This window comes from Cololabis saira, chromosome 14 (genome assembly GCF_033807715.1).
Source record: "Cololabis saira isolate AMF1-May2022 chromosome 14, fColSai1.1, whole genome shotgun sequence".
Lineage (NCBI taxonomy): Eukaryota > Metazoa > Chordata > Actinopteri > Beloniformes > Belonidae > Cololabis > Cololabis saira.
Genome location: NC_084600.1, coordinates 12,982,216 through 13,005,434, shown reverse-complemented (window position 1 = coordinate 13,005,434; position 23,219 = coordinate 12,982,216). Strand labels below are relative to the sequence as shown.

The following is a 23,219-nucleotide window of genomic DNA, read 5'->3' as shown; positions in this document are numbered from 1 at the left end:
TTCATGTTGTTAAATTAATTAAACACACAAAAAAACATAAATCAGTAATTATTTTCAGAATGTGTCCCCTTTAAAATTCAATAATAAATGTTTGCAATAGTGAATGGTCACTATTATGAGGTTCCACATAAAATGGAACTCTGAACTTTAAAAGTCAAAGATGTGACGCTGCAGCACCAGCATCTTCTAAACCAGGGGTCACCAATCCTGGTCCTCGAGGGCCGGTGTCCCTGCAGGTTTTAGATGTTTCCCTGCTTCATTGCACCATGATACAAGTGACTGTGTCATTAACAGAATTGTGCAGGCCTGGATGACAAGCTGATGACGATGATTAATTAGAATCAGGTGTTTTAAAGCAGGGAAACATCTAAAACATGCAGGACACCGGCCCTCGAGGACCAGGATTGGTGACCCCTGTTCTAAACCCTTCATAGAATCTCATTGAATCTCAGCAACATAACCGGTTGAGCAAGTCCACCATGGCTCCGCCTGGACACATACCAGACTAAAAGTTAATGTTGACAAAATACTCACACAGTGCTGTAGAAGATCCAGGTAAGAAGCTTTCGTTTTTAACTACTAAGCAACACCTCAAAGATAAAGATCTGAAAAGTATAAAAATATAAGAGGTTTCTGAATTTGTCAAGGAAAGTAATTTGTGTCATTTTATAAAAAAATGGTCAGATGTTACATCCAACAAATTGAGTTAAGTATTTGATTGTTTATACATCAATGTGAAAGTCAATTAGACAAGAGTTGAAACATGAGGTAACAACAACCAAGCAGTGACAGCAACAAGAAAATATGCACTCACTTACAGTACCTGGAGGTCATATATGATTGACACTAAATAAGGCAATAAGGCAATTTTATTTCAAGAGCACAATTCAACAACAAGGGGATTCAAAGTGCTTTACAAATATATTAAAACATAAATAACGAGCATGATTTAAAATTTAAAGAAAAAAGTAAGAAAAACAGATGAAAGTCTGATAAAATCAGTAGTTAAAATATGATGAAGTTTTGAAAAGTACCAGTGGAGATATAGAGCATTACTCAAAGGCAGCCGAGAACAGGTGAGTCTTGAAACCTGAACTGAAATACATTGAGTGTTTCAGCTGATCTGAGGCTTTCTGAGAGTTTGTTCCAGACATGTGGAGCATAGAAGCTGTTTCTCCATGTGTGAAAAAAAAAAAAAAAAACTGGATCCAGATGACTTGATGGGTCTCGAAGGTTCATACTGGGCTAAAAAGTCATTGATGTAATTTGGTCCTGGTCTATTCAGAGTTTTATAGACCAGCATCAGAACTTTAAAGTCTGCAGCTCATGTCCATAGACCTGAGCTGCAGTTGTCTAACTGACTTTTAAGGTGGACTGTAAAGATGCTGTTACAATAATCAAACTACTAAAGATGAATACATGAACTAGTTCTTCCAGGTTCTGCTGAAACATCAGATCTTTTATCCATGATATATTCTTAAGGTTCTCAATGTGTTTTTCCAGATGTAGGTCTGAGTCCATCCCTACACCCAGATTTCTGGCCTGGTTGGTGGTTTTCAGGTGTAAAGTTTGAAGCTCTGTGGTGACCTGTAATCGTTTCTCTTTGGCTCCAAAGACAATTAGCTCAGTTTGGATTTTGTTTAGCTGGAGAAAGTTGTAGCACATCCAGTCATTGATCTCCTCAATCAATTTACCAAGAGCTTCTGTCTCCTGATGTCATTGAAATATATATCTGTGTGTCATCTGCATAGCTAGTTTATTTTATTGTTCTTCATAATCTGTGCCCGTGGGAGCATGGAGATGTTAAACAGAAGAGGTCCCAGGATGGAACCTTGGGGAACTCCACATGTGATTCTTGTCTGCTCACATGTAAAGTTACCTATTGACACAAAGTACCTCCTTTTCTCTAAGTATGTTTTGAACCAGTTTAGTACATTTGGCAGGGTGCAGGATTGGGGCATGGTCTGCAGGGGAGAGAGGGAGTGCGGGGGAGTGGCGCACAGGTGACGCGGCTGGAACAGCTGATGGTACACAGGTGTGTCTAATCACTCCCTGTGTATTTCAGTAGTGTGCGGGCCCTGGAGACGGAAGAGGACGGAAGCAGAGCGGAGCTCGACTGCAGCTCTGCTGAAGGTGCTGGTGCACGTGTACCTCTGAAAGAAGAGAATAAAAACGTTTTCTGCACAGATGCAGATGCTCAAATGCAGCACTGAGATCCAGTAAAACTAAGGAACTGTAGTACAGTAGGAACTGTATATACAGTGTTGATGACATGTCTGTATTCAGACATGTCATCAACACTTTGGTCAGCCCAGTCTCAGTGCTGTGGTTCTGTCTAAAACCTGACTGGAGGGCATCATAGCAGTTATTTTGTGTTCAAAAGTTATTTAGCTGTTGAATATGAAGAAAATATCAAAGTGCCACAGTCTATGTGATGAGGGAGAATAATTTAAATAGCAGTGTTTCTTTCCTCTTCTCACAGCTTGAGCAATGACATCTTCAGGATTGCCTCTGTTGTGTCTCCTGCTCCTGGAAACTGGAGTTCAGGGTTTTGGGATATTGCCAGGTGACTCTCTAAATCACCTGGAAATCACAAAGCAAGCAATACTGGAAACCACTGTGCAGACCTGCCGTGCTTTGGCCCAAAAAGAGGGGACAAACTTCAATTCTCCAGTATGGTTCGATTTCATTTATGTCATTTTTACACAAATGAGTGCACCTCTTTTATTCCTTCTCACAAACTCTGACTTTGTTCGTACAGACACAGCCTTTCACCACAGAGGGGGTCACTGCAGCCTGCAACACACCGCAGTCCTCTAAGACTTTTCGCCAAGCAATCTTTTTTATCCAGCTGAGGAATATACGAGTCGACATCCGCCACGCTCTCAATGCAAGCTTTCACTTCGATGACGAAAACTTCATTCAAGGAAGGAGAATCATCACAGAGGGAATAACAGCTGTCAAAGCCAGCAACAAGCAAGAGAATTACGAGGCAGCAAGAGAGATATTAGGACAAATTCTGCATCCTTTACAGGTATAAAGTAGTTTCCTGAAGCTGTTTCAAAAATTCAAAGGGATGTGGACATGTTATTAATTCTATTATTCTTTTGCAATCCTGAAGGACTTCTACAGTCACAGTAACTGGGTGGAACTGGGAAACACACTACCAAACTCTAATCTTATCAGAGCTGACAACAGCGTTGGTAACATAGCAGGTAAAGAGATAGCTAACACAGCCATCACAGCATACTTACAGATAATACTGATAAAACTGAGACGGAATGCTGTTTGGAGGGTTTTATACATGGGGCCCCATTTGCAGCTTATGCTTGTGCATTTTGTCACATTTAGCTCCAAATCATACTTTAAAAAGTGGTGTGAATTTTTGTAAGTCACTTTTTTATCACATTTACAACAATATTTGTTAACTTAGAAACATACTAAATGTTTAAATCTAAACATAAATGTTTAATCTATATGTAAAATCTGAATATAAATGTTTAGGGTGAAATTAAATGTCTAGATAATGTGCAAATTCACAATGCCGGTAATCGGAAGTGCCAAAATAAAAGTTTGAAAGGGTCAGCTGTGTCGCACCAAATACCAACCATCTAATTTCCGCATTGAGGCTTATGCTAAACTAAGTTTCATTGCAGTTTCTAGACTGGCTCCAAAAGCAAGTCAATCTCCATTGACTCCCATGTCCAACTTTAGAGTAGAAATAAACATATTTACAGCCAAACCAATTTGGTCTCAATGGTTTGATTTTTCAACCATGACAACTCTAATGTATACTGTGTATATATATATATATATATATATATATATATATATATATATATATATATATATATATATATATATATATATATATATAATGAATGAATGAATTTTTATTTCCAACATGTATAAAATGAAAGTAAAAATAATAATAAAAAGATAAAAAAGATAAACATTTACATCTTCATATAAACATATGTTCGTAAAAAAGGAGTAGGAAGAAGTGTACACTTTTTCCTAGTTCCTACCATATATATATATATATATATATATATATATATATACATATATATGGCAGTATATCCTGCTGTAAATGTCTGACTGTAGCTCTGTTTTATATAACATAAATATTAAATCTTACACCTAAATAATATATATATATATATATATATATATATATATATATGGTAGGAACTAGGAAAAAGTGTACACTTCTTCCTACTCCTTTTTTACGAATATATATATATATATATATATAATATATATATATATATTTTTAAATTAACAAATATTGTTTTAAATGTTCTTAAAAAGTGATTTTTTTTTTATCATGATTTGGAGCTAGATGTAACAAAATGTTTATTTTTAGAGTGAGAACCCCATATTTGGAAATGAAACATTTAACAGACACGGCCTTCCATTTCCAATTAAACACGGCCTTCCATTCTTTCAGAGGAAAGCAGGGCGACATGTCGCAGTTGTGATGGAGACGACTGCAGGAACAACATCCTGGATGACATCATAGCGCAGAAGATTTTGACCTCTGGCTACTTTAGCATCATTCCTGGTGTCGCAACCAAACCAGAAGGTAACTTTTTTTTCCCCCTTCCAATGTCAGCAGCATTTAGTCAGATGATCATGAAAACATTTCCAGAAACACATTAAAGATGTGTGCTTAAGGCTTAGCTGATATGTCCAGACAGTGAAATGGTTTGTGATTGATGGCACATTTAAAGTAAAGTACTATATTTATTTAGAATATTTAGAATATTGCACTAAAGGAATATATGTTCTTTTAGTGAGTAATGTCTAATTCATGCAGTCTCTCATTTATGCTATCAGCACAAACTACCTCCCAGAGCTGCAGGGGACATCATGAGAAATGCAAAGAGATTTAAATAAGATTAGATAAGACTGGCTTGACAGACCAAACATGAGTCAATCTTCAACAGTGTTGTAAAAGCGATTTAACCGCTGCACCTACACGGGGACTCAAAGAACAGCAACTACAAATGTTTGTTTGTGCTGGTTTGACGGTTTATCCATTATAGATCAAAATGGAATTTTTTTGGTTTCTTTTTTTAAAGAGGACTTAAAAAGGAAAAAAGAAAACGTGCTTAAAAGGGCCCGTAAAAGGATACTGAGCTATAATTCTTGGGTTCAAGATATTAAATCACAGCAGTTACCATCTGAAGCCCCTAAACACCTCCATAGCCCTGCACACAACCGCGGGGGAAAGAAATCCTGGAGAAACCTGAATATGTAACTTAATTGCAGCCAGGTACAGAGTACGATGTAGGAATGAAACAATGGTTTCATTTAGATAATTCTCACATTTGTATGCTGTTATTGGCCAAAAACTACACCCCCCAAAACATCCTGAACATGGTAAAATGAGGAAGGTGGAGTCTGTATCTTGGCTGAAAAATACACCGCCACACATTCTAGTGGGTCACAAGATAAGATTCAATGAGAATACTTTACAATATTTTTATTTCTTATGTTACATTTCAACCTTAAAGGAGCTCTCACCTGCAATGCAGATTGATTCAGAATTTCACAAAACAATGCTTGCTTTTCTATAAAGAGTTTTGTTTAAATACAGATTAAAGATGTATGTCTAACCTTTGCTTACTCACTAGCCTTTTCCCTGTTGTTTTCATCTTCCTCTGAGATCCGTTCCACTCTCTCATCTTATAGACATGAGCTTGTTTGTTCAAATGAGACAGCTCTGTTTGATTCACAATAGAAACATTCATACCTACATTGTACAGATGGAAATATTTTACAGGCAGACATTTTCTAATAAATACCAAATCCTCATATAACTGAAAAGTATACAAGAGTTGTTCCAAAGTATTGATCCTAATTCACCATTTACTGAAAAGGAAAGTGCAGTCATGGAGGAGCAGTCGATCTAACGAGTCAGATCGAGCCTAAAGGTGGGATCAACAAAGACAGCTTCACATCCAGCCATGGACATCTACACAGACAAGCAGCAAACGTGGCAGTAGCTGCAACCAGTGGGCTCCTAGAGGACATCCGGAGAGCTGCTGGGGACAAACCTTTCCTAGAGTAAAAAAAAACAACAAACACTAAAGATTCAGCATTGTTCAGTTATGGACTGTACTGTGTTTTTCTTGCTTTAATCTTCTCCATCTCTTGCTGTGTCTCAGGATGGTGGGGATCTTGAAAGGATCCAGTAAAGCTCTTTGTTTTGTCATTGACACCTCAAGCAGCATGAGTGATGAAATTAGAACAGTGAAGACTGTCACGTCCACAATAATCAATGATCATGTGGGAACAGCAGAAGAGCCCTCAACTTACATTCTTGTACCTTTCAGTGATCCAGGTACTGTAGGCTGTTAATGATGACACAGGCTTTCTCCTGTGAAAATGTGTTGTTTCTATCTGACTGATCTTTGAAGGATGAAAAGAAAACACACACACCTTTAATACTTTTGCTCCCAAACCAATTCCAGGATTTGGGCCCCTGATTAGGACCTCGGACTCCACACTTTTCAAGAATGTTGTTAACTCACTGACAGCAACTGGTGGAGGAGATGATGAGGAAAACAGTCTTTCGGGGTTACAGGTGCTGGAATATATGTAGGACTATTTCTACAGCATTCTAATGTCTACACAGCTTTAACAACAACGATCTTAGATGTTTTACTCTTTTGACCCTCCTATAGGTCGCTTTGACTAGTGCCCCTTTCAATTCTGAGATCTTCCTCTTCACGGATGCGCCTGCTAAAGACAAACACTTGAGGAGCACAGTGATCGCACTCATAGAGCGGACACAAACAGTGGTGAGCTAGCCTTATTTCTTCTCTTTTTCTTAAAGGAGCTTGAGGCCGGATTGTGGCAGGATTTATGAAAAAAATCCGTATACATTTTAAGTTTTCTAGTAATAATGTCAGATGAAGCATTCCAAACCCAAAAGAATGAGTCCTCTAGTGTATCTCTCCTTTGCCTTGAACAGGCTGTGTGCTGCAAAATGTGTTGCAATTCGGTCCCGAATTTCCCGCACTGTCCTGCGGATGTGACGTCACATGACGCTGCATGCACGTTCTCCCCGTTCTCCCGTGCCGGCTTCACTGTTGGATGCAGTACCCCCAACGGCCATCGTGGTGAAGGGTGGCGCTAGAGAGTCTCATTTCTTAAATTCTTAAATCAATGGTTTTTAAAGTTTTACCCAAATTATAATAATAATTATATCAATATATTGATATAATCCATATATTGATATAATTATAAAGAATAATACCCATCAATTCATCCATCGCCCTCTGCTTATCCAAAATTGGATCACTGGGGCAGCAGCCTAAGCAGAGAGGCCCAGACCTCCCTTCCCCGGCCGGCTCCTCCAGCTCCTCCGAGGGAAAACTGAAGCATTCCCAGGTCAGCCGAGAGAGACATAATCTATCTAGCATATCCTGGGTCTGCTCTTCCTCCCAGAATGCCCAGAACACCTCCCAAGGAAGAGTAGGAATGTAGATTCACCTGCAAACAGAAAGCCTCGTCTTCTCGCTCAGCTCTCACTGCACCACGATAGGTTGATACAGAGCCCACATCACAATAGATCGGGCACCTATCCTCCGGTCAATCTCCCAATCCATTTTTCCTTCATGGACAAGATCGTCGGATACTTGAATTCCTCAAATTGAGGTGTCTTACTCGCCACCCTGCGAGCATTCCACGCTTTTCCAAATAAGAAAAGGATCAGATTTGGTGGTGCTGATTCTCATCCCTGCTGTTTCAATCTTGGCTGATCCAAGGAAATCTGAAGGTCATGGCTTGATAAAATACCACATAGCAATGGACCCAGAACTCCTGGAGCACCATACATAAAGTACCCTGAGGTACACGGTTGAATCCACAAACACATGTGAACTGGTGGGGCAGCCTCATGTGATCCCTCCAAGGGTGCGAACACTGGTCTGGTCCGTGTTCCCATGATCAGGACTGAGCCCACATTGTTCCTCCTGAACCTGAGACCTGACGAACATTTAGGGTGCTTTCACACCTGTCCCGTTTGGAGCAGTTGTTCCAAAACAGGGAGCGTTTCCCCCTAAAGATCGGTTGGTTTGGTACATGTGAACACAGCAATCGGGCTCGGATGCGGGACAAAACAAGCAAGCCGAGATCTCCTAGGAGAGGTGGTCTCTGCTCGCTTCCATTCCAGACCTGGAGCGGTTCATTTGTAGTGAGAACATAATCGACACAGCAACCGACACAACTCACTCATAAAGCTGCTTTCACATAGAGCGCCGCTCCCACCGCCGGGTAGGGCGCAGAGTCGGTGCAGAACCTCCACCACCTTGTCTCCTATTGGACGTGCCGAGATGTCGTCACAGCGTGGCATGGTGAAATAAAAAAAAATTTCAATTCGGGTAGGCAGGCGCGGCGCCGCTGAGCTCGGCAGCAGAGCAGTCCCCTCTTGCGCCGTAGTAACACATACACAAGGAATGGGAAAGCCGCCGGCGGTCTGCGCTTTGCGCCCTCTATGTGAAAGGGTTTATAACCATTGTTGTTTTTCCCGGGGTACGGAAGAGGAAACTCCGCGTTCAGTTCTGACCAATGAGAGAACAGTTGGTTCGCGCATGGCATTTGTTAACAGCTTTGAACCGCTACAGACGGTTTCCTTGTGAACACAAACGCCACAAACAAAAAACGAAACAACTGTATTAGCCCCTGAATCGGAACAAAACAAACGGGCCACAGGTCTGAAAGCACCCTTATGGCCCTTTTCCACTAGTCCCACCTCAGCTCGGTTCTACCCGCCACGGCCCCGTCTTGCGCTTTTGCACTTAGGGCTGAGACGGGTAGAGCCGCTCCAAGCAGATACTATTTCTGTAACCATTTTGGCGAGGTTCTTTGCGGGCTGAGCCGGGACTATTTCTGACGTCACCACCCTCCGTGTCACTGATTGGTCGGGGGTCGGGGCCGTCAGACGTTTGAATCAGGAAGCGGGAGTCAGCGTGAGAGCGACTCGCAGCAATTTTATTATAAAGCGCAAAACGTCTGTTTGCTGATCCAACTCTGAGGTGCAGATGTTCATAAACCTGGTGGCTGACGAGAGAATTAAAAAAGGGATGTAGACGGGCTGTTTTACTCTCAGCCGCTCGCGGCTCCAGCTGATTTCTCATCATGAACAAAGCGGTTGCGCAATCGAGTACGTCACAGCAGCTTCACCCTAACCTGCCCATTTCTCACCTGGCTGTGGAAAAACACACGGGGACAAAACGGGTAGAGGCGTGACGAGCCGAGTCGGGCTGAGTAAGTACTAGTGGAAAAGGGCCTTTAGACTCTCTTCTCCAGCACCACTGCAAGGACCTTCCCAGGAAGGCTGAGGAATATGATTTCCCTGTAATTGGAACACTTCCTCTGCATGGTGACCCCCTCCTCCAGTCCTCTATAGGTGGGATTGGTGAGATTGAAAAATATCCTTTTAGTATTGTGTTCCCCGCACAATGACATCCCCGGTCGGAGTCTGCAGCCCTTTCCCCTCACTATACACAGTGTTGGTGAAGCAGTGAGCCGCCTCAGGGCTCGCCAGAATCTTCTCCGGGCCAATCAAAAGTAATTCTCAATGGACTCTTCAAACAAACACTATCAATCATATCAATCAGCACTCTTGGAAAGATGAGTAGCACTGTAAGGTTTTAAATAGGGCTAAAAAGAAATGGGAATGGATTTTTTCTTTTGTTTCATTGTTTTGTTTTTACTCACTTATAGTTGCTACAGAACTTTCTGATTGGATTCATTTAAATGTTTTGGTCTTTCCAGGTGAACTTCATGATTACCGACTCAGTGGTGACTAATCGCCGCAGAAGGAGAGACCAGCGACGGTCCAGAAGAATAGCAGCATCTGACCTTCAGCTGTACAGAGACCTGGCTCAGGTGTCAGGAGGTCAGGCTATTGAAATCACAAAGGCTGATCTACCTGTTGCCACAAAAATCATTACACAATCCACCAGCTCCTCTACGGTAACTTCACCACCTGTTCATTCCCCAGCTTCAAAGGTCTCTGCTTGGTCTAATCTTCATGTAACCTTTTAGGTGACACTTCTTCAGGCAGCCAGGAGCCCTGGACAACCTTCAAATTTCAATTTTAGAATTGACACAACAGTAACAAACCCAACAGTTCATATCACCGGGACCGCTGTCAGTTTCACGCTCGTCAGCCCTGCAGGTAACGCCGCGTCTCTCAGTGATATGTAGGATTGTACATACTGCCCTGTGCTTTTATTATCATTCTAGTCCAACACAACATTTCTAGAAGTTATAGGTGAAACATTCAGTACGTTCACATGCAGCGATTCAACCTGGTTGCAGATCGGTTGCAGACATCGTTCCGACTTTTAAACTGCATGTGAACACCTCAACCAGGTCAAGTCAACCTGGTCAAGCCGGATTCATCAACCAGTTTGGAACACCTAGATAAGCCAGTCGCAACCAGGTTGTTAACGCCATGTGTACAGGGACATAGATATTGCAGTGCGCATGCTCGAGAATTTCCCCCGGGTGGGGTTTTCCCCCGGGGGAGGGGATTCACCCGGAAGTGAAAGGAGACGACGCATGCTCAGTAGTTGAAAAGGAGGCGGCGCGTGTTTACCCATTCTTTCATTCTTTCATTCCATTCTTCAAAACATGTCTACAGGAAGAACTCATTTTTGGTCCGACGAGGAGACGCGTTTTCTGCTACGGCAGATGCAAGAGTTAAACATTTTGAGGTTCATGGATGGGCGGAAAAGTAGGAACGCGGACCTTTACAGCGCCACCTAGCGTCACGGAGTCAGCCATGCTCTGGTTACAGTGGCTTATTCAATCTGATTCAGTCTGATCTCAGAACAGCATGTATAATCAGACAAGTGATCCAATCTTCTGCATGTCATTATGTGATAAGATCTGCAACCAGGTTGAATCGCTGCATGTGTACGTACTATCTTGATCCTGGAAGCAATAATTTTTGTCCTGAAACAGAGCGGTTTTACACTGATACTGTTGTGGGCCGGTGTTTCAAACAGACGTGCATTGTTGAATCTACCGACGTACAGATATCAATGTTCATGTCATCATTAGATCATTTAAGAAATGTTTGAACCTGTTTCTCTGCAACAATGTAACAGAGCTTACATTGAAGTTAGAAAATAAGGGAATCTGTATTTTTAATTCCTCACCAATTAATGTGAAGTGCACTCTTTATTGAAGATACTACATAATAAAAGCTTTGTTTGTTACATTTTCATTAAATCACAGTGATTAGCATTTTAAAAACACTCTTCAGTGTTTTGTGAGCAGCACAGTTATTATTCAATTCAATGTTATTTATATAGCATCTATTACAACAGAAGTTGTCTCTAGGCGCTTTCCAGAGACCAGAACATGACATTATGCCATGACATTATGTTTGTGTACAGGTGTATCTCAGGTCAGCACTGACACGACAGGATCACTCATCACTTCAGTCTCGTTAGTGGGAAACCTCCAAACGGTGCAGCTACAGACACAAGTCGGAGACTGGGAAATCAGAATGGATTCGACTAACCCCTACACTTTGAAAGTCATAGGTGAGACACTGCAATTATACTTTTGTGCGTTACCTGAGGCCTTAGACTGTGTGTGAGGAAACTGAACATAACTAAATGTTTATAACTTATGACATTGCAGGAGCAAATATTCTCAAATGAGGCAAGTGAAATGAAAACAGCTGTCTTATACTTATTAGTACTGTGCAATGTAAATGAAAAAACAACCTAGGAAGATAATTTAATCACTCTATGTTATTAGTTGAGCCAAGCAAACTTTGATTGGACACTTAACCTCATACGAACAGTTTCTTAAGTGCACTTTCTTTATTGTGTGTCCCTAAGAACATTCTCTTGGTTTTGAACTTCAGCTGTGTGTTTGCCGTGTACAGGAAGGTAATGGGATCTGTAACTTTTCCCCAAAGGACTTTATTGTAGATCAAATTAACGAGAAGCCCCTTCTTCAAAAACCAGTTTGGGAAAGACCTGACTCATACTTTGTCTGTGACTAGCATCAGAATAATATTTGATTTGATTTGAAGATTTTGTTTCAAACATGCATGATAAAAAAGCGTACAAAAAAGTAAAAAAACAGAATAGAAATATATATATATATATATATGTACACCAGTTCATATAATAATAGTTCACGGATCCACCAACCTGCTCGAAACGGATAGGAATGAAATAACCACTTATCTAATCTTACCTCGGAATCTTACATACAGTACATTCTTACATATAACATTCTTACATATAACAAGACGAGTTTCAATAACTGTTCAATACAGTGATATAATACTCAATTATATGTATATATAAATATAGTCAAAATCAAAGCAAATCAAGGCAAACAAAAGAAAACAAAACAAACACCCAGCATTAAGTTCTGCTACTATGTATGAATGTACTAATAAAAGTAATTATATGCATAGTATTACATTATCATTACTTTACTATAATACTACAATATAATAGAGAACAATAGACAACAATGGTATAACAATATACTTGAATAACTATATAAGAGTAGATATGCTATGTATACACTGGTTCATATATTTACCTCCAATTATATACATAAAAATGACTATAAATCTATATACCGACATATCTACATATAACTATAAATCAGTATATATTAACAGAGATATAGATACACAAATACTGTACGTATAATACAACTCAATATATCCATATACATACCTACATATAACATACATGTATCTATATCCATAATATACGTCTATATATCTACATATATTAATAAATGTTCATATCTACATGTTTATTTAAGCCATGGATGGGAAACTTTAGTGTCCTGTTTTAGTTTAACAGAAAAAAAAATACTTTTCTGAAACAGTTTACACAAACCTCTGTGACCACTTCTGAAAATTCTTTGAATCTTCAGCTACAGAAACAAAGTCCTTGCGCAGCAGAGCGTTGCTTATTTACCTAAATGTCTTTTACTCCTTCCTTCCTGAATTTGCAGGTCAAAGTTCGATTGACTTCTTGTTTGACTTCGTGGAGCCGTCTCGTGGCCCGTTCCCTGGATTTGATGCCCTGGACACGCGCCCCCGCGCTGGTAAAGACATCTTTAAAGATCCGAATGTAATAATTTAGGAACAGAAAACCAATATATGTGTTATAGTATTATTGTTTTTTTTCTTTAAAAGGTCTCAACGGCAGCCTGTTGGTGTCTTTAAGTGGGAGCGACTCTGCCACGCTGACAGAAGTCGCTCTAGTTGAGTCCTCAGGGTCACAGGAGATTAAAGGAGATGTGGTGCCACAGGGGAGTGGGAACTTTTTAGTCCATGTTGCTATGATACCGTCAGTGGAGTTTGTAGTTCGGGTGACAGGAAGTATTCCCAGCTCTTCAAATGTCTTCCGAAGGCAGTCGCCCACCACCTTCCGAGCTTCCAATGTGACTGTAACTGTGAGTGTCCATCACTGTTTTGACAGACCCCCAAAGTTTATATGAACACTTTTTTTTTAAAAGATTCTCCTTTTTATTTAGGCGGATCCAGAGAGCATACTGGTACCAGGCACACCACTCTTAGTGCCCTTCTCCCTGACGACGAATGGAACCGGTGGGAACTTCACCGTCCGAGCCACCAACAACAGACAATTCGACCTAACATCTCCGTCCCTTTTATTTGTGGAGAGTGGAAATACTACTAATGGCACAGTGAGCCTTTCAGCACCTCTCAACACCATCTCTGGCACGGATGTCACACTGACGATTGAGGCGGAGGCTCCAGGGGCAGCAGACACAAACTACATCGTACTGCGCATCTCTGTTCTTAATCCGGTAATACTACCTTTTGTCCGGGTTTGACACTTCCCCCCCAGTCTTTGAGTTTCTGTTTTGCCCCGCCTGTCCCATCTGCCCTGATTGTCTGCACCTGTGTCTCGTTGTGTCTCGTTATCCCCTGTGTATATCTGGTCTTGTCATTCCCTTGCTCCTTGTGGTTCCGTACTGTGCTTCCCTCCATGTTTCCTGTTTTTGCTCCAGGTTTTGATCCTGTTTCTGTTTTTTGATCCTGCCAAGCAGCGCTTTTGGTTTTTGGTTCTTGCCTTTTCTGGAATAAACCCCTTTTTGTTGTGAACTCCTGCCTCGCTCTCCTGCATCTGGGCCCTCACCACACCAGCCTGACAGCAGGCGTGACACCTTTAAACGTATTCAATGAAATTCCTCAGTGGCAGCTTTATTGTGCCGTAATTTCCTTGGAAATTTGCTGAGGAGAAATACTCAACATGGGATTAATGATGGGAAAATGGTGTCAAAATGAATTTATGGACCTTTTCACCCACTTCTAGGTGACTGATTACACTCTGCCAGGGTGCCAGCTGCTCAGCCTGGTGTCCAACTGCTCTGAAAACTGCAGCCTGTCGACATGGAAGCTCTCCGTCAGGGCCACTGATGGGGTTGAAGGGGCTGGTGTCGACCGGGTCAGCCTCGTACAAGGCAATGGGACCCTGAACGCCACCCTGGTAGCTGGCGACGACAACACCAGGCTGGTAACCTACACTGCGTCCTGCTGTGCACCCGATGTGGAGCTGCTGGTTGTGGATCGGGTGGGGAACGTGGGCTCCTGCCTCTACAGTGCCCAAGGGGGCTCAACCGCCGCCGTCTCTGCGTCCAGCAGAGTCAGGCTCTCACCCTTCCTGTGGCTGTTGGGCATCGTGGCACTAGGTGTATTAATGTGCTAATGACTCAATCAATAATGAAGAACAAATCAATGGTTAAGAAATACCGTATTTTCCGCACTATAAGGCGCACCTAAAAGCCTTTAATTTTCTCAAAAACCGGCAGTGCGTCTTATAATACAGTGCACCTTATATATGATCATTACGGTAATTTCTGTTACTGTAGTCAGGGGGATTGTAGCTACTGTAGTTGGTGTCGCCGAAGTAACGGCGCTAAAAACGTCAGGAATCGTCACAGACGTTCAAGACAACAGCAGCGACGCTGACTCGCATAATAGCGACTTTGACGAGACGGAGCAAAGCTATTTTATTATTTTGTTAATAAAGTTTGACATACGGTACTTTTCTTCGTTTTTTTTTTTGCATTTGCTGTAGGATTTTGTAGCATCTCCTGTCCATCAGGTAGATACGTAACTCAACCCCAGCCACTATAGTACAGTATTTTACCATATACTTAGTGCGCCTTATAGTGCGGTGCGCCTTATAGTGCGGAAAATACGGTAATATGAAATTAGATTTCCTGTGACTGACTAGGATGAAGTTTGAAAATGGATGGATGGATGGATGGATGGATGGATGGATGGATGGATGGATGGATGGATGGATGGATGGATGGATGGCATTTAAATTTATTTTAATTTTAATAAGTGATCTATCTGGTCAGATGCAAAGATTCAGAAGCAAGTACTTGAAGCTAGATACATTTTGTTAAATTAAAGGTATTATAAAAAGTAGTATATAAACATTTACTCTGTCTTTTTTTTCTTACAATGCAGGAAGCTGCAATGGTTAGTTTATATGCAATACTGTAAACAGTTGTCCCTAGTTACATATTCATTTAGTACTAGTCATTCAAAGATTGAATTTTGCTTTCCATTCGTTTGAATATCAGAGTTTCCTCTGCCTCTCATATGCTGCTCTAAGCAACCTGAGTTTGCCATACATGCGATCAGCAACCCCAGCATTGTGGCTGTTTGCAAATTAAACACTTCCTTACTTACAAATTTATAGACACATTGCTACATTCATCAAATATGTCAGCTATGGTTTGACCTGTACATTTTAAGAGTGAGAAGAAACGTTTCCTTGTAAATGCAATTAAATAGGCATCAGATGAGAATTGCTTCTTTTTTTTTGTTTTGTGAGAGAATGTGTAGGCCGTCGACTCCTCAGGTCTTAACAGTCCTGAAATGAAATGCTTTGTGACCGGTATCACCCAAGAGCCTTCAACCTTTAGCAGAGCAAAACTCTGCAGATCAAGTGGCTAGAAAACAGCATAATTCAGACTAAGAAAGGATTTTTATTCCATTATCTATTTAAAACAGTAACCTACAGCATCTGAAGTGAAGGCAGCTGAATGATGCAATCAGGTAATAATTTTAATAATAATAAGAAGAAGAAGAATAACTTATACTTATATAGCGCCTTTCATGATACCCAAGGTCGCTTAACAAAGGGGGGGGCAAACAAACAAAACAAAACAAAAACAGGGAGGGGACCTCAGCCTATTCAGGGAAGGCCAAGGAGAAGAGGTGTGTTTTGAAATAATGAGACAAAAAATTTCACTTAGCTGGTTGTTGCAATTGATATTATTTGTAAAGATACAATATGAAGAAAGTGTAGATATACAAAATTTCAATAGATAGATAGATAGATAGATAGATAGATAGATAGATAGATTGATAGATAGATAGATAGATACTCCTGTCTGACCTGTCTGATGATAGGGACATTTATAGACAGCTTCATGCATTGTATGCGCAAGCGAACACACTTGTACGCAAATTTGGTGTGTGCTCTGTACCTGTGAAGGCTGCACTTTTTAGAGCCTATTGTACCCCCATGTATACTGCTCACTTGTGGCGTCGCTATAAAAAGAGCAGTATGCAGAAACTTCATGTAGCCTACAATGATGGGATGAGGCTGTTGCTCAAGGTGCCACGCTGGAGCAGTGAAGTCAGCTGTTTGTCAGTGTCAGTGTGCCTACCTGCACTGCTGTACTGCGTAACCTTATGCACAGATGTATGTGCAGGTTGTCGGACTCTGGGAACAATATAATTCTCACACTAACCCTGCACAGAGCTCAGTCAGGTTCTTCTCCAGAATCTGGAATCATTGGTGTATAAGCCTATATGTAAATGTCATGTGATATGTGATATGTGATTACTGTGGATTTTATCTTTATTTTTTGTGCTATGGACCTTGTGTCCTTAATAAAGTTTATTATTATTATTATTATTATTATTATTATTATTATTATTATTATTATAATAGATAGATAGATAGATAGATAGATAGATAGATAGATAGATAGATAGATAGATAGATAGATAGATAGATAGATAGATAGATAAACATTGTAAAAATGAACAAATGAAGCAGACACTTTTAAAAAACACATTTTTTTATTCTTTTTATACTGTGTCTAAACTTTTTCCCTTTTTTTAAAAGAAAACCTAATAATTTTCTCATTTTCCATCTGTTTCCTTCATCACTATATACATTTTGAGAGTTTTTCAGAGAGAATCGCCTTAATACTGTGGTCATCTGAGGAGGAAAGAGAGGCAGCAACCCGCCAAAACATGTGTACACGCTTTTCCGTGGTGATATTTGGGGACATTTGGTGTTTTTCTTTTCTTTCACTTACATTCCTTTTTCTAAATGTCGCTTCCCCCTCTTAAAAACTGTAAAAACAGTTTTTAATGTGTTCAGACCTTTAATCTTACTTGCATATATCCCTTGAAATGACAGCCTGAAGCTCCACAGCTCCTGCCTCAAGCCTTTAAAATAACTACAAATGTGTGACTACACTAGAATATATTGCCATAGCATTAAAGGGACATGAATTGAACATTGGGCATAGATTTTTCTGTAGAATTAATCACAAGGCATCTGGGTGTGATATGCACGAGCTGACAATTGTCCACATTCATATCCTTACACGGCAGTACCTTTTAAAGAGGCAGCACTCTGACAGTATTTAGAAGCGTGGTTTCTTGTGAGTGCAGTGGAAATGCATAGCTATAATAACGGCTGTGAAACTTAGACCAGTTCTTTAGAATACGTGTGCAAAAAGGCACATCAGGCCGTGCCGTTGGTGTATTGGGAAAGCTTATTCTCCAAGTCACAGATTCTCTTCTCCTGAGACAAAACCGTGGCCTTCAGATTCTGAATCTCCTCCAACAACCTCTCAAGCAACTCAGGCTGGACAGACAGAGAGAAGAGAAAAAAACAGAGGAAAAGAAGGAACACGGTGGAGGAAAGGGAAAAATAGAGGTGATAGAAAGGGGGAAATAAGGACGAAGAGAAAGGGGAAAATATTGTAGGTCACGGACAGTGAACAACTGGAGAAGATAAACAAAATCAAAGATGGAAGCCTTTGGAGGGGAGAAATGTGTGCAGGCACAAATAGAAGAGAGATCAACAGAAAAGGGTTGAATAGAGAGAAGATTGATCGTATCAATATTGGTACATAATACACGTTGAAAAACTGTTGTTGTTGTTGTTGTTTTTTTTTTTTTTTTTTTTTTTTTTTTTTTTTTTTTTTTTTAATCCAAACAGAATATACAATATAGCAAAGCGGCACAGAAGTAACCCAACTTACCGGCAGGCTGTTGGTGTCCAGAGCGGACATGCTGCGCCGGGTGGTCGGCCTGGAGTCCAGCACATTCTTTCTCGCTACTTTCAGCTCTCGACTTTTAGGCGGTATGTAACCCCCTCTCATGGACACCAGGATAGGGTCTTCGTCGCGGCCGTCCAGCCACTCGTCCGGCTCCATGGCGGGCTCGGGCCCCGCTGTGTCTGGGTACAGGTCGTCCTGGAAGAGATCCGACTGGACAGGAGAAAAGGGAGACTTATTCAGAGTGACTGCGTTTACGTGCAGTCAATAACCGGAATATTAGCAATAACCCGGTTGCGCACGGCCATGTAAACACCAATAACCCATTTGAATAACCGGAATTTGCTCATATTCCGGTTTTTAAAAACCCGAATATGGGGCAGCTGGAGTCTGGTGGGGGGGACCCCCTCTCCTGCTGGTGGGGGGACCCCCTCTCCTGCTCGCTTCTCTGACGCCCCGGTCTGACCTCACCCCTCATTGCAATATATAAATTACCAATTCTAATTCTAAAAATTATTCTTGGCATTATCATGATATACTGTTTCATAGTGTATTATTATATTAAGTTATGAAATCTCATGGGATGTTAAACTATAGTATTATTATATTGTTATATACTATAGTATGGTGATATCATTTTTTTATATGTTATAATATTATAAAAATTATTATGTTATATTAGGATATTACTATATTTGTTTACTCTCAAATTAATATTCTCAATTTATGTATCCACTTTCATCATCTTATTTACACACACACACACACACACACACACGCACACACACTGATGTCGTCTTTTGTCGTTGTTTGCACTGTATGTTAATAAATAAAATAAAAAAAAGGATATTACTATATTATTATGCTATTATAGTATAACATATATTTATATTATATCACTCTATATGATAATTATTTATTTGTTTATTTATCTATTCTCGAATTATTCATTCATTCATTTATTTATCTACCTTCATCATATTATCCACACACACACACACACACACACACACACACACACACACACACACACACACACACACACACACACACACACACACACACACACACACACACACACACACACACACACACACACACACACACACACACACACGCCTAGATACACGTCATTGTAACTGATGTCGTCTTTTGTTGCTGTTTGTACTGTATGTTAATAAAAAAGAAAACCTGAATATGACCCCTGGGTTCCTCCTTTTCTAACCCGATTATTTGGTCATGTAAACGCCTAACGGGATATTCCCATCAAAAGGAACATGAATTTGTTTTCTGCGCATGTTCTTCTCGCAAGGAATCTTGGTCTTTTGAGTCCAGGAAGTTCTTATAAACATGGAGAAACGAGTCGGCATGGGTGAACTCCATCATTACGACCCGTTCCCACCAGTCCTGACTGCACCTTCATCCAAAGTGTCCGGGTCCTCTGGTGGAAACGGGTAGCATGGATATGGACGGCACAGCTCCAGCTCCATTTGTCATTTCTTCACGTTTTCGCCTTCCATTAATGAAGAAGGCGACAAGGAATCGTGTTCAGTCCTGGTGGGTCAGTACCAGCACCAAAGTGAAAAAGAAGGCGACTTCTACTGGTTTGGATACAGGAAGAAGAAGTGGAAATGACGGAAATTGCGTCATGACGTTCTCCGTCCGTCGCTGGTTTGATCCAGATATCCCAAATGATTAATCACCATGTAAACAGGGATAACCCTGTTTGCTCACGCAGGGAAACAGATTATTCCCAATGTTTCAGTAACCGGAATATTGACCTTAACCACAATTTTGACTGCATGTAAACGTAGTCAGTGACTCAGAGCATGGTGTTGCTCTGCTATCTTTTTCAGAAAGGATAAATGGAAAAGAAGATGAACTCTTTCAGAGATATTCCAACAGAAATTGGCATGAATTAAGGAGCTGTGGACAAAATATTCTGTTTTTTTTTATTTTATTATTCCCCTAAACTTCATAATATTTTAAACAGGCCTACTTCCATGCATTAGCCTGGGACTAGTAAACCACGATCTAGTATTGTGTCTGCCGACTAGCTAGTTAACCGTTCATCTCTGGATGTGGAAAATGATTGAATTCAGGCTGCTGACTCAGATAAATAATGAGATGGAGAACGTTTTAGGTTTGGAAAAGCTGAAACTCAACCGTGCAGATGGTGGAGCGGCTTCACACCAGCTGGTAGACTTAATAGCCAAATTACCAGTGTTTTGCTGTGATTGTTAAAGAATTTAATGTGCAAGTAGATTAACATAGCCTACACAGTGTCCACATGACACATAACAGACAACGTGTGAAGAGCCAACGATCCATCCAATGAAGGAATGCATGTTTCTGCATGATTAAAGGAGCATGAGGCAGGATTGAGGCAGGATTTATGAAAAAAATTCGTATACGTATTAAGTTTTCTAGTAATAATGTCAGATGAAGCGTTCCAAACCAAAAAGAATGATTCCTCTAGTGTATCTCTCCTTTGCCTTGAACAGGCTGTGTGCTGCAAAATGTGCTGCAATGGTGACCGGAATTTCCCGCGCTGGGCTGTGGATGTGACGTCAAATGATGCTGCATGCGCGTTCTCCCCGTTCTCCCGTGCCGGCTTCACTGTTGGCTGCAGTACCCCCGACTGCCGTCGTGGTGAAGGGTGGCGCTAGAGAGTCTCATTTCTTAAAAGGAGCCTCATGCTCCTTTAATATTAGTTTTTCTACAATTTAACAAATATGACAACTCATGTTTACTTTAGCTTTACGTCGCTATGTATGATGTTGCATCAGTTGAAGATAATGTTTAATTGATCCCTGGAGGGTAGTTGGACATCTTCCATCCCCGCCTGAGGTAGGAACGCAGATTAACATGTAGACTGTAAACGGCGAGTCAGCTGGACTTACCTTTCTGGGCACAGTCATTGTGATAGGCTCACACTTCTTATCGTGCAGCTTGTATAACCTAGGAAGATGAATGGAAACATAAAATAGTGAGGAAAAAAAAGTAACCAACATCCACCAGCAGTGTGTTTATTACACATGAGTTTAATGTTTATGAACGCCGGGGAGAATATGATGATCACCTGTGCATCAGCTCGTCACTTGACAAATAGATGCTCAAAACTTTGGACATAAAGGCGAGTTAAAGGCAGAGGATATAGAGGTGACCGCTTTTACACAGTTTCACAAAGTAAAAGTTATTTAAAAAAATAATATTATCACAAAGTCAGCAGTGGAGCGTCAGCTTCAGATTGTGTATTTGCACGAGAGTCACAGTTTATAAATCATGTCCCTAGTTAATTTCTAAGTGCCGTAATCTCTTCTTTCGTTTACATTGAAGGTTTACATGTTGACACATCAGTTAAATTGTGGGCAAGTTGAATATGATAATGGCTGACAGCTGCTGAGCAAGAAGTTGGTGAGAATACAGAATATGAGAGCCTGAAACCAGAAGGTGTGTTGAGTTTGACATCATGATAAGTGCTAAATGGTCAGCTTTTATACTGCACCTTTTTTAAACACATCTAGGTTCGACAAAGTGCTACACTTATTTATAAAAAACACTCATAGGGCCTGATTTACTAAAGGTTTGCGTGCGTAAAAACCTGTGCAAACTTGACAGCACCCGCAAACCAATGTGCGAGCTGATCTACTAACGGCGTGCAAAGACGACTGCGTCTCTGTAATCCGCAGAATAGCGCACGCTATTCATTTAGTACTTTTGCCCTGATGAATAATCAATATGGGGCGTAACCGCCAGAGAGCGCTAAATACTGGGAGGGGAAAATGCAAATAGGTTAATTTACCACACGCAATGAGATTTACCAAGCCTGAAAGTAGTTGCGCGTATTGTGATTGCGTCTGTATTTAATACGTTCGAAAGGAAGGTGCTAATCTCCACATGCAAAAGGAGAAATATTTTATTTGAATGTTACATCGAGTATTATTCAGCAAAAGGTTGCCACAGGAGGCACATTCATTTTTTTATTTGTGATAATAAATAAATCACGTGTTTTCATGGAAAAAAAGTGTTTCTTACTTGTGCGCCTATTGTGCACCTGCACCCCGTGAAAAGAACCCCCTCGTCTGACAAAAATTATATTCTCATTCTGTGTCACGTAGCGTCGGGTTTTGTGTTAATGATTCATGTTTAAATGCGCTCATGGATTCCACAATAGTCATACTTTCCCACAATCACAGTCACAGATAACAAAAATCGGGTAAATGGTTATTGATGTCATTAATTAATAGCCTGCTTACTGTGTTGTCTTCCATAATATTTGTAAATATATATAATATAAACTCCTAAGTATGTGTTTGTGTGAGTGTGTATATATAAATATATTGAAGTGTCAGTGTGTTGTTTTTTTTCTTGGTCTACTTATCATTGAATATACGAGGGGGTGCTTTTCACGGCAGGGGTGCTGAATACGGCACAACAATTTGCCTCTTCCACTAATATCACTAACTCCAACTCGTCAAATTTCATTTTGCGCTTGCAACTATCCTGCTTTCCATCCAGACTCTCCATGGCGCAGAGTTTGCGCTCGCAAAAGACACGCAACACCTCATTTAAATACTGCTGTTTGCACCTGTTATCAATTGCGCACGCAATCTTAGTTGATCACCCGCAAAACACACAACAACAGCACGTGCAAACTTTTTCAGTGCACACGCAATTTAGTACTCTTTATTTAGGATCTTAGTAAATCGGGCCCATAGAGCACTTCTCATGAAATATATGCACTCAATGCACTGATATTGATGTATTACACAGATCCATGACTGAATTTGAGCTGAATCACACTCAAGCAATATCTTCAGCCTTTTCAATATGATTTCATGACAAAATGAAAA

At 40.6% G+C, this 23,219-nt stretch overlaps 2 protein-coding genes across 2 annotated transcripts in view; one reads left to right on the top strand and one right to left on the bottom strand.

The window, feature by feature from the left end:
* The first annotated feature begins 522 nt into the window (after positions 1-522).
* On the top strand, positions 523-14,806 carry LOC133459629 (von Willebrand factor A domain-containing protein 7-like). The gene is made up of 16 exons (XM_061739762.1): positions 523-555; positions 2,483-2,673; positions 2,762-3,034; positions 3,122-3,215; positions 4,454-4,588; positions 5,889-6,075; positions 6,177-6,352; positions 6,483-6,595; positions 6,696-6,812; positions 9,793-9,993; positions 10,066-10,198; positions 11,427-11,576; positions 13,027-13,119; positions 13,211-13,470; positions 13,552-13,845; positions 14,355-14,806. The coding sequence occupies exons 2-16, from the start codon at positions 2,491-2,493 to the stop codon at positions 14,745-14,747; spliced, it is 2,802 nt and encodes a 933-aa protein (XP_061595746.1). The 5' UTR covers positions 523-555; positions 2,483-2,490; the 3' UTR covers positions 14,748-14,806.
* Positions 14,807-17,130: 2,324 nt separating this feature from the next.
* Positions 17,131-23,219, bottom strand: part of coro6 (coronin 6) — a 29,429-nt gene continuing 23,340 nt past the window's right edge. The window contains exons 9-11 of the mRNA XM_061739761.1: positions 21,267-21,324; positions 18,349-18,576; positions 17,131-17,948 (exon numbers count right to left, since the gene is read on the bottom strand). Coding sequence (XP_061595745.1) covers positions 17,826-17,948; positions 18,349-18,576; positions 21,267-21,324 — 409 coding nt within the window. The 3' untranslated portion in view covers positions 17,131-17,825. The remainder of the gene's footprint in view (positions 17,949-18,348; positions 18,577-21,266; positions 21,325-23,219) is intronic.